This window comes from Heliangelus exortis, chromosome 1 (assembly GCF_036169615.1).
Source record: "Heliangelus exortis chromosome 1, bHelExo1.hap1, whole genome shotgun sequence".
NCBI lineage: Eukaryota > Metazoa > Chordata > Aves > Apodiformes > Trochilidae > Heliangelus > Heliangelus exortis.
Window position 1 is genome coordinate 90,037,326 of NC_092422.1, and position 17,864 is coordinate 90,055,189.

The 17,864-nt window shown below is 37.2% G+C and overlaps 1 protein-coding gene across 2 annotated transcripts in view; it reads left to right on the forward strand.

Annotated features, from left to right (window-relative positions):
• HLCS (holocarboxylase synthetase) overlaps nucleotides 1–17,864 on the forward strand; it is a 114,318-nt gene that overhangs the window by 91,635 nt on the left and 4,819 nt on the right. For both annotated transcript variants that reach the window (XM_071753286.1, XM_071753294.1), the window contains exons 7-10: nucleotides 9,345–9,412; nucleotides 10,383–10,543; nucleotides 13,668–13,782; nucleotides 17,384–17,597. In XM_071753286.1, the coding sequence (XP_071609387.1) occupies nucleotides 9,345–9,412; nucleotides 10,383–10,543; nucleotides 13,668–13,782; nucleotides 17,384–17,597 (558 nt within the window). The remainder of the gene's footprint in view (nucleotides 1–9,344; nucleotides 9,413–10,382; nucleotides 10,544–13,667; nucleotides 13,783–17,383; nucleotides 17,598–17,864) is intronic.

Sequence of the window (17,864 nt, forward strand, 5' to 3'; positions counted from 1 at the left end):
ATACAAGAAAGTGGAAATACTCTTTATAGTGATACACAGTTAGAATTTGACATATTCTGTTTTTCAGTATTTGCAAGTAATTCCTAGTGCAGGAATCCATGGCATTTTTTCTTTGGGGATGTTTAGTATATTCAGACTTCATCATCCATTACATACCCATCAGGGTTCATTGCTCAGAAAAGCAGTGGGATGTCAAGATCCAAGTATGGATTCACCTGGGGATGTATATGGTTTCTTGATCTGGACACATCATTCAAAGGTGGTTGTGCAGCCTTCCCTGCTTGGGTGTCAGCTCTGTCCAGTTCTGGTTTCCACATCTCATGGTAAGAGGTATTTGTACTTATATTGTTGTCTTAAATTGGGCATTCCTCTGAACTTCACAGAAGTAGGAAGTTGCTGCTTCTCTTGCATTTGAACAATCTGAAGTAATGAGACTATGTGGGGACATTTGGGTTTTCTCCAACTCACTCTGACAAAGAGAACCCACTGTTTCAGGATTTGAATATCAGCTACTATTTGTGTTGACTCTGTTTCTGGAGTCTACAGAGGATGCTGTGGCCAGCATAAAGTAACTTCCTTATTTTGAAATCCATTCTTAATCAGCCATGAAATTAACTATTGGAGTCTGCCTTCAAGTTGACACAGTCTAATAGTAGGGGTTTTAAAAATATTTACGAACATATTTGGAAACAGAAGTTTTCTGTTCTTTATTTGTGTGTTTTTGGATGTTGGCTCTTGCATGAGAAAAGTGCTGTATGCTTTAATACTGAATTTAGAAATCTTGTGGTTTCTGTTGGCACTGTGAGGGAGCAGCTAGCAGAAGACTCCAGTACTCGATGAGAGCATTTTTGTGTTTTAATTATTAGATGCGTGACTACAGAGCCAACTGAGTCCAGCTATTGTGTTCGTTGCCTTTTTTAATTCATGATTTAAAAAGCAAGGGTTTTTCTGGGTTACTGTCTCTAACATAATTGGCAGCTTGAAATCAGAAAAAAACCTGAAGTATCCTCAGTTCTTTCTGAGAAAGTAGAAATTGCAGGGAAATTCTGTTTAGGAATGTTGAAATGTAATAGTCAGGATTTATAACCCAGGTTTATGCTTCATTTCAAGTCAGCTCAAGAGTGAATTAGAAGTGCTTATAGGACTTCTAAGACTTGCAAAGGTTGTAGTTAGGGTAGCATGGGCTTAGGGTAGCCCATGTTACTACTCTGGCTGGTAGGCCAGACCCCTCAACCAAAAGTGTGTCCTCTGTGAAGCATCACGTGGCTTAACAAAGAGGAAACACACGTTGGATGGCAAATGTAGCTCCTTAGTGGAACCTGAGGCTTCATGGGGAAAGTGAGGCCCTGAAAGCCCAGTTGTGGTACCATGGGTACACTTAAAAGTTGAAATAATTAAAAAATTTAGCATTTCCGTATATTTGAAGCTACTTGCGTGTTTGACTACTAGGCTGAAAATAGCCAAAAAATATAATTCAGTGTTTTAAAAGAAAAATGGCATTTCAGACAAATTGATTCCTCCTTCTCTTAGAGAAAAGTGGCTTTTTTGAACCTGTATTCCCAATGAAAAATTATGTATATGGAAAGCATCAGATGAGGTGTAATAATGTATTTTTTTTTAATTATGTTCTAAACTTTAATTGCTAAACAGAGTATTTCAAATGTTAACTAAAATTTTAGAGCTAGTTAGCCATTTTCTGAAATATTCTTTAAAAAGTGTCTGTCAGTGGAATGCTTTTTCTTTAACCAAAAAAAAAATGTTTTCCCCAAGTTTGCATTAATTTTTTCCTTTTGCATTAATCTCTTACATTCTACTTAAATTTCTAAGTGCTACACAGGTACAGTTTTTTTAATAGAGAAGAAGAAAAAGCTTGACATTTTTGTCTGTGGGAGTTTTGCAATGGAAGAAATATGGTGCTTTTGATTGCTTTTTCACAGCAAAAAAATGTTAGTAATACTTTTTATTTGAAGATTTCGTATTTCACAGTGCTTGATGGAAAAAAATGCATGCAAAGAAAATAATCATGCTTTACCTGCCAGTTTATGAAGCCATAACTGGTTTATTATAGTTGTAACACCTGGGCAAAATTATGAGGATTTGATTTAATGCCAAGTAACATGTCAAATGGCCATCATGACAATACTTGTTGTGTACAGTGTATAGTGTACCCCATATCATAGAAATAAGTATGAACAAGCATTTAGAACTGAAGTTCTGTGTGTATTTTCAAATCATATGGTGAGACAGGCACATGGAAGTTTTAAAACAGATACAGAGGAACATTTGGCCAAGGAAAACATCGGTCATGAAATTTGGCTAAAATTTTAGTTGTTTTTGCACAATTAAAATATTCTTCAGAAAGGATGTTAAGCTAACCAACAGATCCCTCAAAAGTAAATCTAATCTACAGACCAGAAGAAATGTCAGGCGATGTAAAAATATGCTACCCCTGTTTCTTAATGTTGTTTAAGTATACCTCTAGAAAGAGGAGAAAAAATAAAATTATTTTTCAGCTAGTATTGGATTAGAAAGACTAAAAGTTTACAGCATCCTTAGGCTTATAGCAACAACCACATTACCATTATCATAAACCACTGGGGCCTAAATTTGGACCTATCTGTATGTTGCAGGCATAAACTGAAAGCAACAAAAGTAAGTCGGAGGAAAATTCAAAGGCTTTTAGAGTGTTCTCTTAGCTATAGATTAATTCTATTATTTTAAATAAGATTGGTTTGTTAATTATGACAAAATTTTCATTAGTAAAAGTATAAAGGAAAACTTAAGAATCTAGTGAAAATAAGCGTTACTGCTCTTTTTTTTTAGGACTTGCACGGTTATTTAGCAAGGAATGGATTTTATATTTTTTATATGCTTTAGTTTTTCCCAGTTTGCAATGGAAACCTCTGTGAAAGATCTGGGGAGGGCAGCTAGTTTCTGATCACATGAAATTCTTTTTCAGGCTCACTTTAGTTTATATAGGACATCCAGTGCCTTTTGTTCTGTATTAACTGGAGATATTTAAAAAGAGCCTGGATGTGGCACTCAGTGCCATGGGCTGGGAACCACGGGGGGAGTGGATCAAGGGTTGGACTTGATGATCTCTGAGGTCCCTTCCAACCCAGATGATTCTATGATTCTATTTTAAGTAACTACTTGGGAATAACTTCATCACTTCTGTAGTAGAACGTGGCAACTATTTAACACCCTGTATGATTTAAGGCAGGAAATGAAGTGCTGTCTTAGTAAATTGCAGAGAAATTTTCATACGGAAATGCAATTACCCAGACTAGAAATTGGCCAGACTATCAAGTTAAATTCGCTGTGTATGCAAAAAGTTCTGAGTTTGCTATTTTATCTGAGAGGTGACTTGGAGTAGTTTTGTGTGAATTCTGAATCATGATGGAGATCTTGCTTTTGAGTTCCTATTGCTTGCGATGCCTCATACTGTAAGTTAATGAATATGATGCTGATGTAAAATAATTTTGCCATCTTACTGCAATGCTGTTGTTTCTTGCCATACCATATGGGGTATGTCAGACAGTGACAAAACTTGTATCCTCTTATCTAATGAAGTGCAATGAAATTACTGTTAAAAGCAATATCACTGCAGGCTGCATCGATCCGTATGTTTTAAATTTTTTACAGCATCCTTGCTATACTTTGGGCAAGAGTGCTTAGATCTGGTTTTGATCAATATGTTTATAACATTTTATTTAACTCAGAAGATTCTATTCTTAACATATTAGGATAAATACATTTCACTGCATTCCAGTAACTATTCTGTTTCTTAAATCTTGGCACGGTTTCATTTTTTTAATGAAATCTCTTTCATTTGTCCTATGTTAACTTTTCAGTATGCTTCAGGTAGCTTTTTCAAATAAAGAAGGTCATGAATTGAAAAGATTACTTATTATAGGAAAAAATATTAAATAAATTGTTCTAAACAGTAGAGGCTTTTGCTTTTAAAATTAAAAATTGAAACAACTTAAACTCCTAAACTCTCCTCACATCTCCCTTGGAAACTCCTTCCTTTACTGTAACTTTGTGGTCTTGATGATATTCACAGAGAAGCTGATTTACTGAATAAAGAAGTTCTTTAAGTTTTCGGTTTTGGAACATTACCAGTGTGTCTGAACCCAGGTTTCAAATTTTACTGGCATTTTGTTGGCAAACCAATTTTTTGGAGTCCTTTCTTATTTGGGTATGTTTCCTGACACCTTTGGCTGTATGGTACTGCGTTTTAAAATTCTCTTTTTCTTTTTTTAAGAGGAGAAGCCTATAAACATATACAAAGGACTAATTATAAAGTATCTGGTATAAAAATAGAGAGACAAGAAAATTACCCGCTGAAAAATGCAGTGAGCAGAAAAAAATGAGCATTTAATGGCAGAGTTTTACCCTTCCTGTTCAGCAGGCTTGATTCTCAAAGCAACTCCACAAGCAAAGCATGCACTATTCTGAGGCCATAATACAGTAATTTAAATCAAGCATAAGTACATGGGTGGTAAGAAAGAGGTGGTTTAGTCTTCCCTTCTATCCACTGGCCTCGTTTACTGTTGCTTCCCTTTTGCCAACAGCAGTGTTCATTTATGGTGAGCCAGATGAGAGCATTGATCCAGCTGAAAAGTAACTGACATGATTTTGGCTTCCTTACTGTCTTCCTACATACTGCTGTTTTGTTGAAACTACATTGTTATTAGTGCACTGCTCCCAAAGACTAACCAACCAAAGTATATATAAGGTGCTAACCTATGTCATTCATAGTGTCAATAGATTACTCCTTACTAAAAATGTCATGATCAGTTTAAGACAGTCTTCTCTTTCTGGTATTTATTGAAGGAAAGTGCAAGAAACTAGCAATCCAAGGTTCCAGTAGGTAGTTTTCCACAAGTCTGGGACACTGTAATCCCTTAACGCTTTTTCTCACTGATGTAGGACTTTTGTGTTTTGAAGGAGTTCAAAGACAATTTGACACTATATGGTCCTTTCTGTCCTAACCTTTCTATAAGGAAGCCCCTTCTAAAGAGAGAGAAGCTATGAATTTTTGCAACAGTACAGAAAGGTGCATTCATGTAATAGTGTATTCTGGCACATATTTTGCCTGCTGGATATAGGCAAAGTTCTAACACTGCAGAACATTAAGATTCCTATCATTTAAATAAAACCCAGTAGGATTAACAGTTTAGGTCGTCTTCTACCTGTCTTGGCTGGAGATAAAATATTTAGGCTAAGAAGAGACTGTGATAATTACTTTAAACTGTGAACCTACTTGGGTTATGGGATTCCAGTGGTCTAAATTGCTAATTTAGTAATTAGCAGATAATGGCTACTTTCTGATTGATTTCAACGAACTTAAAGGACAGCTAGAAACACCTGAGATACCAAGTGTCTCTACATTTACTGGAGTCAAAGAATCATTCAGATTGGAAAGGATCCCTCAAGGTCACTACTCTGATCTTCTTTTAAGCAGAGGCAACAAGTAATTCAAACCAGCTTTCTCAGGGCTTTTTGCAATCAGATCTTTAAAACTTCCAAGGAGAGAAGTATTCCACAGCATCCTATCCCAGTGCTTAGTTATCTTCAGTGTTATTCACAAACGTGATTGATGCACATGCCTTTTACTCCTCCTGGTCATTGGTGAAGATATTAAGATATTTACTAGGATAGGTCTCAGGTTATACTCTGAGAATCTGCAATTGTAGGTAGAATACAAACCATTACTTTTCAATCCCAGAATCCAGACACTTTGCTCATCTGGTAGTGCATCCATCTAGATCACAATGGCCAATCTTGGATGCAAGAGTGTTGTGAAAGACCATCTTGAAAATGGTTGCAACATTTGACCTTCTTCATTCATATGGGACTTCTCCACGACCATGATGATAGAAAACAACCTTGAAATTCCATCAGCCAGCTCTCTCAGTGCTCTCAGCTGCATCCCATCTGCTCTCATGGACTTGTATGGGTCAAGGTTTCTCAAGACATCTCCAGGCAGGAGACAGACACAGAGATCAGTGCTGCCAGCAAGGTGTCTGCAGTCTGGACTTCAGAATTAGATGCTCTGCTTGGCACACAGAGCTTGGAACATAACATCATACAGTTGAGGGCTACAAAAAGGAGATGGAGGACAACAGAGGAGAGCTTAGGAAAAATATCAGTAGGTATGCTGCTCATTTTCAAATTGGACATAGTGGACAGAAACTGTGAATACAGAGTAGTAAAGCAAGTGTTAAGGGCACCTTTTCTGTCCAAAATAATACTAGAAACTGGTCAAAAGGCCTGCTCCTTTCCATTCAACTAAAAATTCAATGTGGTTTTTATATTGCTTTTAAAATGCACTATAAACAAGCTATTGGAGAGTGAGATTTTCAGACAAGGAGCTTGAAGTAAAGGGAGAAATCTATTCATAACTTATCCTCTTGTGTCCAGGTATTTTAACATCTGGAAGGTAATGCTGCCTGTTGGAATACCTCAGCAATACTGTAACACAGCAGGATGCATTAATGAGAGTTTCAAACTTAAACCCACAACATCAATTAAATTTATAGTTGTCAGGCCATTAACATTATTCAAACATAGATTTTGTGGTTTCAATTCCCATTTTACATTAATGTAGGTAGAGAAGTTATTGTGTTGGCTAGCCATGAAGGCAGAGTCCTCCTTAGCCTTGAAATTTCTATAAAACAGCTAAGTATCGTTTATTACTCTTGACAGCATTCATAGTATGCACTACAGAGTGGATGGAGAGTATTTGTATAAAAAATTGAGCTCAAATCTCTCTCTTAATATTTCAGATTATTTAATATTCTTGAATACCAAAAGTGCCTTGCTCATCTTTTAGAAAACACACAATGGGTGGAAAAGAAAAACTTACATAAAATTCATGTATCATCTTCTGTTGTCATGTAGGGTCTGATATTCTTCCTGATGCATAATTTTTTCTTCAGACCATTCATGTTTCCTTACTCTTGTATCTCAGTGTGATCTTTTTACTTAATATGTAGAGCCAGTTAGTTTTAAACAGTACAAAAAGGAAGAGAGTTTCTTGAAAATAAACATTTAAGGGGAAAATGTGGTAAGCACTGTGATGAAGAAACTATGAAGAAAAATGAAATCATTCAATCTGCAACTCATTAAGTTGAAAGAAAAGAAGGGAAGTTAATATGTAAAAAAGTGCACGTACAGTTACCCATTTTGGTAAGGAAAATCCGAGTTGTTTCTTCCAGAAAAAAAAAAAAAAGTAAGAAGCACACACAATTTACAAAGCTCTGAAGTCTGGGCGGGCAGTTGTGTGGGGTTTTTTATTATCATGGGCTTCATGGCAATTCCAGCACAATCTCAGGAAGCAGTAAAAATAAATCTAACTGTCTCTTACTGTATCAATCTGGGTATTAACAACTTCCCCATGTTGTGTCCATTAAAGGATTTTTCATGACCCTTAAAAGTACAAACTGGGTCTCTGCGTTTAATATGTTGTTACCTGCTGCCAAGCCTCTAATAGCTACATTCATATGTTCTCTTAATCATATCTCTTTGTTCTATAAGCCTGTGTTTTGGATTCATAATTAACTTTTTTTCCTGCTCTGATTATTTTCCTCCCATCACGGCAGCACATGACTTTTTTTTTTTCCTGCAACTATGTGAATGGTGAGGTAAGAGAAATCAGTGTTTCGACAAAGCCTGTAATCTCTTCCTAAATGTGCTTCCAAATTTAAATTAGATTTTCATGTTGCAAACCATGAACTTGTAACTGAAATCATGCTGTACCCAGAAGACAGGGCTGAAGCCTTATGATCTACAGAGGATTTTCCCCTAGGTCCCAGCATAAGAAGAGGTGTATTTTTAATGTTAAAGTTAGGACAAAGTAGGTGAGCCTGGTGTCAGCATGTAATCCACAGGGTCCAGAGGAAGGAATTAGCGAGCTGTATTTCATGTAACCTGGAAGAGGACTGGCAAAGAGATATCCTGGCTGTTGCCTTTTAACCACATCTCACTGCTTCAGGGGTAATGTGGGAAAATATTGTGGAGCCAGTTACAGCTTCTGCCAGTTTGGGTTCAAGTATTTCTGATTAGTAAAGGCATTTGTGGTCCAGACTTCGCTTGTGCCCTCCAAGAACCTCCCATTTTGATCATCGTGAAGGCAAGTCAGCCATTTGAAAGATACTCTGAAACCTTGGGGATCCTACTTGCATATTGCTACGGATGCAGCCCTAAGAGTTCCCTGCGTTTCAACCTGTGAAGCAGCAGGGATGGGTTTTCCCTGATCTTGTCACCTGCACCACCACAGACGTGTCTGTGGGTGATGCTTCTGCTTGCAGCTGGTCCTCGACACCCATGAATACCTGCTGGATTGCAGAACTTGGAACACATTTCATATGTATCTAAAAACTCAGAGGAAGTAATTTTTAATGGTACTCTGCTGATTTGGACTGCACGTATCTCCAAAACAAGATTGCTTTTATATGAGTGAACAACATGATATTTGTGCCTATATTAGAGGTAGATTTGTAGGCTATACATGACTTTCTGGACTTACGTTGCTGGCAATTTTTTGAATATCTGTTTTCTCTGTTAAATAACCCTTCCTGAAAATGTGAAATGAAAGAGGATTGTAGTACAGTTCAGATCAGTTTTAATGCGGCTTGAACGAAGTTCTCACTGTAGAGTTTTTTCCTTCTTTTTTTAAGTCTACCACTGACTCATTTGGTAGTGTTAAAGTGCACTTTCTACTTATCCCCAGAGGAAAGTTAGTATTCTTTTAAGTGAAACTATTTTAAAAGCAGAACACAAACCTAAAATAAGCCAGTGTTCTCTAGAGTTCTCAGAAGGTGTAGATTTATTTACTGTAGTTAAATCATAATTAGTTCTCAGGGGATAGTGTATCTTTTAAACTGCTTTATTGCCACTATATTGGTTTTCTAAATAATCAGAAACTGCTGCTCTTATATTCTGTAGTATGAACAAAAATTTGCTTTAAGTAGAAACAAATGTCTAGAATTGCTAGTTGTCACTTACTGAAGATAGTGACATGGAAAAAGTAAGCACTTCAAGAAAATGTGAAGAAACACAAAACTTATTTCATCAGAAGGCACCACAAATGAACCACGGGTATAATTTTTTCCAGCATAATTGATATAGCAATGTTTTACATTATTATTTTTCAGTTAATCTTTTTTTAATATTCTAATGCTCTTTGGTCAAGAATAAATGTTAACTGAAAGTGGATAAATGGTAGTGCAATGTTAACATGAAATATTACCTGATATTTAAGCCTAGATTTTCATGAATGTAGCTTAGTGTTCCAGCTGATAAGCATGGGCTGTTTTTTTTTTCCTAATTGGCAGGTTAATGTTTGAGTTGCCTGAGGAGATGGGTTTAATAGCAATTGCTGTCCAACAGACACAAGGGAAAGGTAAGTCTCCTTCTAGTGCTAAGAAATGTCTTAGAATATGAAATAGGACATTTTTATGTCATCTAGCTGCTGCCTTAAAGATACATTATGAGTATTTTTTATAATATCTGTAGAATAATTGTGTCCTCTTCTCCCACTTGAGCTGCGGATTCAGACTCAAAACCTAAGTTGAAAGAGACCAAAGTAAACATTTTCAGGATGTTTGGTGGCTTTTGCAGAAATGATTTAGTGGTCTTCTAGTTTCTGCCAAAAAGTCTCCCCAGTCTTGGAAACTGTCATCACTACATTTAGTGTAATACAAGTCAGACTTCCAAATCAGAACTCCTTTTTGACTTAACTGGAACAAGACTGGGTCTGACTGGCTCTGAGATAGAGTTTTCTTGAGTCTGCAGGACCTGCCTGAACTCCTATGTGGGCTTTCACAATCTTTTGAAGATAAATAGAACCAAGTTCTGTCTCTCCCCGGAAGGTGCTAGCTCTGATTTAAAAGCCATATTTATTTTGGTAGAAGAACACAGTACCCAGCCTAGTAAGCACTTCTGAGCACAAAACTACATGAAGATGGTTACCTGGCTTTTAGTACAGACCTAGCTTGTGTTGAGTTGATTTGCACAGTGGATGGATTTCTAGATGCACACAGAACATCTTTACAAATACTTCTTTAGTTAAACAAAGCAAGATTGTTTTGAAATGTGTGTGTTACCAGACACTGGGAAAATCCTGGAAGCAAGTAATTTAGGATGCTTTGGGAAGCTGAGTAGCAGCATGCACATTAAACAACCTGCTGTAAACTAACCATTTTTCTTTTCAAAATTAGTTTGGAAACTCCATTACAGGATTTACAGTAGATTTGTGGATGGATACCACTGAATCTTTCCATTTTTGTAGTTGTCTACATTAACAAAGTGATCTTTTTTGTAAATATTTTTTTCTTGAATCAATGCTAATTCTTTCTTCTCTCCCTCCCCAGGTCGCAGTGGAAATGTTTGGCTCAGTCCCATGGGCTGTGCACTGTCCACCTTACATATCACCATTCCTCTACATTCCAACCTGGGCCAGAGAATTCCTTTTATTCAACACCTGGTATCCTTGGCAGTGGTAGAGTCAGTTAGATCAATACCAGGATATGAGGTATGGCATTCTAATTTATCTCAAAATTTATATTTCCATTTTAATTAAAGTTGGATTTTAACTATGTCTTCTATGTGTAGAATGACTGCACAATGCAGGTCTTCATCACTAACAAAGTGGTAATTTTAACCTTCCTACACTAACAAAGTAGTAATTTTAGCCTTCCTACATGCTTGATTATATATTTTTAAAAACCTAGAATATATGTGTGATGAATAAGGTCTTTTACTGAGCTGATAAAGTAAACTACTCTCATTTAACTTCTTATGAAACTTAAGACTCGGTCTTCAGCAATAAAGACAACGTCAATTTTTTTTGTCTAACAATTTAGTTAATTTGGGTTTATTTTGAAGGAGTTGGGGTAGAAATAGGAGAGAAAAATTAATAGAACTGACAAATCCTTTTTAGCTTTTTTTGTTGGTGCTGTTTCAGTGGTCACTTTATCCCTTTTAAAGGATTTTTCCAACCCTTGTTTAAGGTTGAAAACTGATTTCTAAAGCAAGAACTTAGGAGTATTGCTCTCAAGAGGGAATCAAGTGTCCTGTCATCAGTATTAAAATGAAGAACCAGTCTTCTTCATCACCTCATATATCTGCTTTTTAATGTTACCATTTCCTAATATTTGCTAACTATAAAACTTTGGTATTTTACAGAAGTAGTTAACTAGAGCATATGTTTCCTATATTACAGAAAATCAATGACTTATACACATTTACACATGAACTTTATTATAGTGGCACCCAGTAGCTTTGCTGTACTTTAAGGTCTGTCAGCCTTTCTATTAAAACCTTCTAACTTCAGTTCTTCATAACTTGACTATAAAAACAAAATGCTTCAGGCTAAAATTTGCAGTATAAAATATTTGGCTAGAGTGAATAATTTAACCATTTAAAATAGAAGGGACAAGAGTTGGTTTTATAAAATATGAGTCTGACTGGGAAAGAGTTAATTTATGAACGGAGGTGGTTTTGCTTCTGTACACCTACTCTGGTATGCTGTGGATTCTTTATTTTATTCTGTTCAAGAGGGAAAAGATGACTGAAGTACTAAATGTTAATGTAAAAATAATATGTATCAATGGTACATATACTGTACAATGTATAGCTTGCAATGACCAAGGAGAAACTACTGGATCTCTTTGATGGTTCATCCACTGGGTGAAACCAGTTTAAGTGTTGGGAGTCAACTATGCTAAAGCAAGGAAAGATTTATCAGAAACTCAACACTTAAATTTCCCCTTAAGAAATTTAGAACTAAGGTAGTGCAGGGCTTTGCTTTATGACAGGTGAACATCCAGATCCATGCAAACTGAAGTAGTGGAAAAACATTGGGCTAATCTATAGATAAGGTTTCGTTCTCTCCTCCAAATTGCCATAGCTCTGTGGGTTTATGTCAGGATCTTAATAATACTTTCACTTAACTGAAAGACTTAAGTGTCTTTCACTATGCTCAAAGTCCATGTCAGGATTTCCATTAAAAAATATGAAATATACATGTCTGTTTATTATCCAGTCATGATTTTTAGAATTGCCACAAATACTGACTGTGCTAATGAGGCAGCAACTGAAACCTTTGTTCCTGGTCCTCATGGGGAAAATCTGCACGCTCAACAGGAAGTTTTACTGTCAGATGTTAGTGCTGCAAGTGCAAATGGGCAAATGGGCCTTTTATCAAGAGAAATGCTTTGCTTTCCCACTTGGAGAACAGCAGATATCTCTCTCTTGTAAGGAAAGACCAGACCATCCTCCATTTCCACCATATTTTGTGACACACATCATTTCTTTGACACGCAGGTGTGCAGTACCCTGTAACTCCGTTTTGTGGCAAAGTCTCTGCTGTGTAGTTTATGTCATGAGAGTACACGGCTGACTTGCTTGTTCTTTGTGCTTGCTTGCACTCCAGTTGCAGAGCTAGTGCCTGGTGCCTTACAGGTGTCTGTCTTCCTTAAGATCTCCTGAATATCACTTCAGAAGATCCCATAACACTGATGATACTGTTTAACTGTGTCATACTTCGCGTGTCTCAAGAGTGTTCTATAAATCCTTTGCCAGCGCAGAGTCAGGTTATTTTCCATAATGAATATGAATTGGTGATCCTCTCTCAGAATGCTTTGATAGCAAAATCAGGTAGTATTTCCTGTCAATGTACGTGTTACGGACTCCTCTCTGGCCTTTAAATCTGTCAGGAAAGTAGACATGGACCCAGGTGCAGTTTTCACACATCCTGTAAAGGGATTTCATAATCTACAATAGGAGGGAATGCAACTCTTGTAGTCCTGGAGCACCTCCCATAATTTGCCTCTGGGGATACAGTCATATGCAGTTTTTCAAACTACAGGAAGCACATTTGCTTTTTTTTGTGTGTTTAAGTAGCCGGTGCAAAGTTCAGTTCAGTTCTGTGGTTTCAACAAAAACTTCTCTATTGCGCTGGAACGGTGTCACACAGCACAGTTTGTGTTTCCAGCTCCATGGTGTTGCTTGAACGTAGCTGCCGAAAGGCTGCATATATTTAGGACGTTGCTGAAGTATTTACATAGTTGTGAACTGGAATTTCTCCTGTCTGCTAAATTTCCTTTCTGAAATTCAAGATGTCATTGTCTCCTTGTCTGGCATCTGCAAAGAATCTCAAATACGGTGTTGGTGTTACTGTGGGCTTACCCTGATTGTTTGCCAGCCACGAGCCACAGTGGCAGCCACAGTTTGCTTCTGTCTTGAATAGATCTCTAAAATCTTTAGTAGGTGCTCATGAATGAAGGGAATTCATTATACAATAATAAAACTACACATTCAAGGCTGAAAATCTCTAGTATCTGTAGTCCTCCTTTTGGTTCCTCTAAGCTTTTGCTATCTGCTATATTGTTTGGGGTTTTTTAGTAAAGAGACACTTTCCTCTGGCATCTTTCAACCTGCTTTTTAAACAGTGTAACCATGTTACTGTGCCTTTTTTGTTTGTGGAACAGTTAAATATGCTATAGTTATGAAGAACATTTGACAGTATCACAGTTGCAAAGTATCAATGTTGCAAAGAGGTGCAGAACTACAGAATATGGAGCGTTGAATGAGCCCTGAAGAAGAGAGGTATTGAAGAGCAAAGTGTTTCTAACTACATGTTTTTGTTTCTTTAGGATATTGAGCTGCGACTTAAATGGCCAAATGATATTTACTACAGTGATCTTATGAAGCTGGGTGGAGTTCTGGTAAACTCTACGCTTATTGAAACAACGTTTCATATACTAATTGGTAAATGTCTGTTTTTGAGCTTTGCTATACTGTTTTTTTCTGAAAAAAAATTGTTATTATTGTCTTTATGAGTTCAAGTGATAAGGACAAGAACAAATACTGACAGCAGGCATAAGGAAATAAAGCCCAATATGAAATCAAAAGGAAGCACAAAAAGTAAATGTTTTCATTCTTCTTAATAATTCCATATGATTGACTAGAAAAATATAAATGCAAGCATCTGGGCTGATGTAGTGGGGTTCAAAGGAGGAGCATTACAGGAGAGAGGGAAAATATCCTCCTTGATCTGTTGGAAAGCTAGTAGAATATGCTGAAAAATCAATTTTTTTCAATATTCTTTTTTATTTTCTTGTGACATGACAGCTAAATTAAGAACATGCCTTTTAAATCAGGAGAAAAAGAGCTGCACATGCATAGTAATCTTTAAATTTCTCCTTTTATCCCTTTAAAATTTATTTGTAGCTTGTTTCTGTTGAAACCTTCTAGAAGCTGGAATGTTGCTAGAGAAGCAGCAGTGAAGTAAAGATTTGATTATCACAATTTTTAATTATCTTTAAAAGTAACATTTGCAAAGTAGTTGGGAAGGCTTGAGTCAGGGAGCCAAGAGTTTGTTCATTATGAAGATAAGCAGTTTACCTGGAGAGCTGGTTCCAAAAAGATAGCACAGCCCATCTCAAAAAGCCTGTACATGTATTCTCCAGCAAGTCCCAGTGCTGTAACAAGGGAAAACATTTAGGTGCACAAATAAGTAAAAAGATGTTTTTATAATTTCAACTCTGATAATCATCTTTCTATTCATTAGGGAAATTTTTTCTCCTAACCAGCAGCAGCACAGGTCTGTCAGACATGCTTAGAAACTTGCCAGCAGAGCTTTAGGTTCTGGTTCCAAAAATAATTCTCTCTGCTGTGTCTAAAAAATTGAATGAAGGTTCCTTACCGAGTCTAAAAGGTTAAAGAAAAAGAAGCTAAGATTGGATTTATATTTGGATGCAAGATAAGTGTCTTGCACAGAGTGTGGGCATGGTGTCGTTTCTATTGAGGTGCTGTAAATTTTGAAGGACAAACAAGCAAAACAGTTCTAGTAGTCCCCACCTCCCCCTGTGAAACATTCCCAGCGACTAAATTTTCTGTTCAATTGTTTTATCTTCTATTTTGTACATGTAGATCACTTACAGAATGATGTTGCACCGAGTCACTTAAAAAATCTCCATGTGCACTGTCAGCCATTTACAGATTCCATATGTTTTCCCATAGCCTGTTCTGGTTTACACAAGAGAAGCATAAATGGCTCCAAAAGTAATTCATCTTATCAAGCGTCTCTTTGCACATTACATATTTGTTTTGGACCTTGTGTTGCTTACCCTAAACACCAAAACATTCAAATGGAAGCTTTTTGTATGCATTCCCTGTGATGTCTATAGGGGTTATCTTGGTGTCAAAGGGTCAGACATATGTACAGAATCTGTGATTCTGTGATACAAAGATATACATTTTCATGGAATTTCTTCCATCTGGAAGCTTCTAAAATTGAAACTTATTTGCCACATTCCATTCTAAACACTTTTTCCATCATTTCATGTCTGTGTCTCTGAAAGTAGTAGGTGTGTCTCATGACATCCAGCTTCCTATATTAGTAATAATAATGAGATCAAACTTCCACAATGTTGGTGATTCAGGTAAGCCACCTGCAGTCATGCAGATTCCTTTTGTAGACCTCACTGTTTACATGGCACTCACGAAGAGTACCCAATATATGAAGGTAAGGATCAAAAGCAAAGATCATCTACATGATTTCACTGCTCTTAAGAAGTACCTCAGAAGAATAAGGTGAAAGATAAACCTGTACCATGTGCTCAAGGCCTCGCAGATGACACAGTTCACTTTCACGCTTCCAAATGTGTTTGGGGTTTTTGATCAGTGCTAAATGTTTATTTTTTTCTCTTCTCACATGGGCAACACAGAAATGCCCAAGGTCCCAAGGCCCTAGTATTTTTCAAATGAGCTGGCTGTGGTTTTGCCATCATGCTTATCCCCAAATGCTTCTCATAGTATTATAGAATTTTCAGGGCTGGAAGGGACCTTTAAGATCATCCACTTCCAACCCTGTTGCCATAGGCAGGGACACCTCCCACTAGATCAGGTTGCTCAGAGCCCCGTCCAGCCTGGCCTTAAAAACTCCCAGGGATGGGGCTTCCACCACCTCTCTGGGCAACCTGTGCCAGTGTCTCACCACCCTCATGGTGAAGAACTTCCTCCTAACTTTCAGTCTAAATCTACCCTCCTCTAGTTTGAATCCATTCCTCCTAGCCACTACCTGACATCCTAAAAAGTCCCTCCCCAGCTTTCTTGTAGGCCCCTTCACATACAGGAAGGCTACAATGAGGTCTCTTGCCCCAACCCAGATGCAGGACCTTGCACTTGGTCTTGTTGAACTTCATGAGGTTGGCATGGGGCCACCTCTCCAGCCTCTCAAGGTCCCTCTGGATGGCATCCCTTCCCTCCAGTGTGTCAGACACACCACACACCTTGGGGTCATCAGCAAACTTGCTGAGGGTGCACTCAATGCCACCGGCCATTTCACAACTTCTGCCTCAGCTGAGCTCGTATGTCTCAGAATGTCTTTTTTGTCCGTTTCAGTTTTTGTGTTTCTAAGTAGTACTAACCTTCTTTTCACTAGAGAGATCCTTCACATAGTTAATATGAATTCCTTTCATATATGAATATTCTCATTAATAGCAAATTTACAAAATGGTGCATCTGAACCTTCTTGCAGATGGAGGTGTATCATGTCTAAACCTGATTGACAGCCAGGGGTTTTATCCCAAATGTCTAAGGAAGGAAAAATTCAAATTATTAGGAGAAAAAAATAAACAGGTAATACAATATATTTCTTTACATCCCTCGAAGCCTGTTTCAGCAGGCTGCAAAAAAGGCCCCAAGAGCAGTGTTTAAATAAGAAAGGCATTCTGCCAACGTTATTCTAGCTGGAGAAATCTCAGTGAGAGACTTGAGGCTTCTAAAGGATATGCTGTGGTCAAACAGATTAAGCAAACTGGAGTCTTACACAGCAAAGTTAAATCTGGGCTTTTCTGAGCAAGCCAGACAAGGCTTATCAGCTGAGAAAAAAGGCTTCATTTTCAGAAAATACAATCAGCTAACAGTAGTAAACAGATAGGTCTCTTAATTAAATTTTAGGCTGAAAGATGAATCTCCATCTTGGAGTATGATCAATGATTTGCTCAATTAGCTAATGAGCTGTCAGCTTCCAGGGAGGAAAAGAATTTCTCACTTTGCTGTGCAAGTTAGCACTTACCATCTTCCTAACCCGTGGTGATAAGATGATGTGGTGTTAAAAGATTGCACTGGATTTGCTTCTGCAGCATAAGGAGACATTTTAAGGGCAAGAAACAAATAAAATCTGGACTGAGATTTTTAATTACATAAGTAGGAAGATCTAAAGATGGAAGAGACTGAAGGAAAACAGCTACTGGCAACAACCTTAGAAATAATTGTATCAAGCAGTTGAACAAAGTATTGACTTTGTGGTGGTAACAAAGTGTTCAAACTTAGAGATTGTGTCCTTTTGGTTTGTCTTCTTTAGGCTTTGGATTTAATGTGAATAACAGCAACCCCACCATATGCATCAATGATCTGATCTCCAAATTTAATAAGGAAGAAGGGACAAAGCTGAAGCCTTTAACTGCAGACTGTCTTATTGCAAGAACTGTTACTGTGTTAGAGAGGCTTATAGATATTTTTCAGGAGAAAGGACCCAATGGAGTTCTTCCCCACTACTACAAGTACTGGGTTCACAGGTAAGTATAATGTTCTTCTCAAGCTTTCTTTTAAGAAAACTGGAAAGAGCTCATGGATATTTTTCTTTTTCTATGAGATTGCTTTTAATGCCAGTGACAATTAAAATATACTCCTCATTTTGTAAATTTTTGGAGGGAGTAATGAAATCAATAGTAAAATAGTAAAAACAGTGGACTAGCATGAGTTAAAGAATACCTCTAGGTATTTTACATGTGTCATCTCAAAACAAAGGGAGTTGGGAATGATTTGTTTAGCTAGTGGTGAAG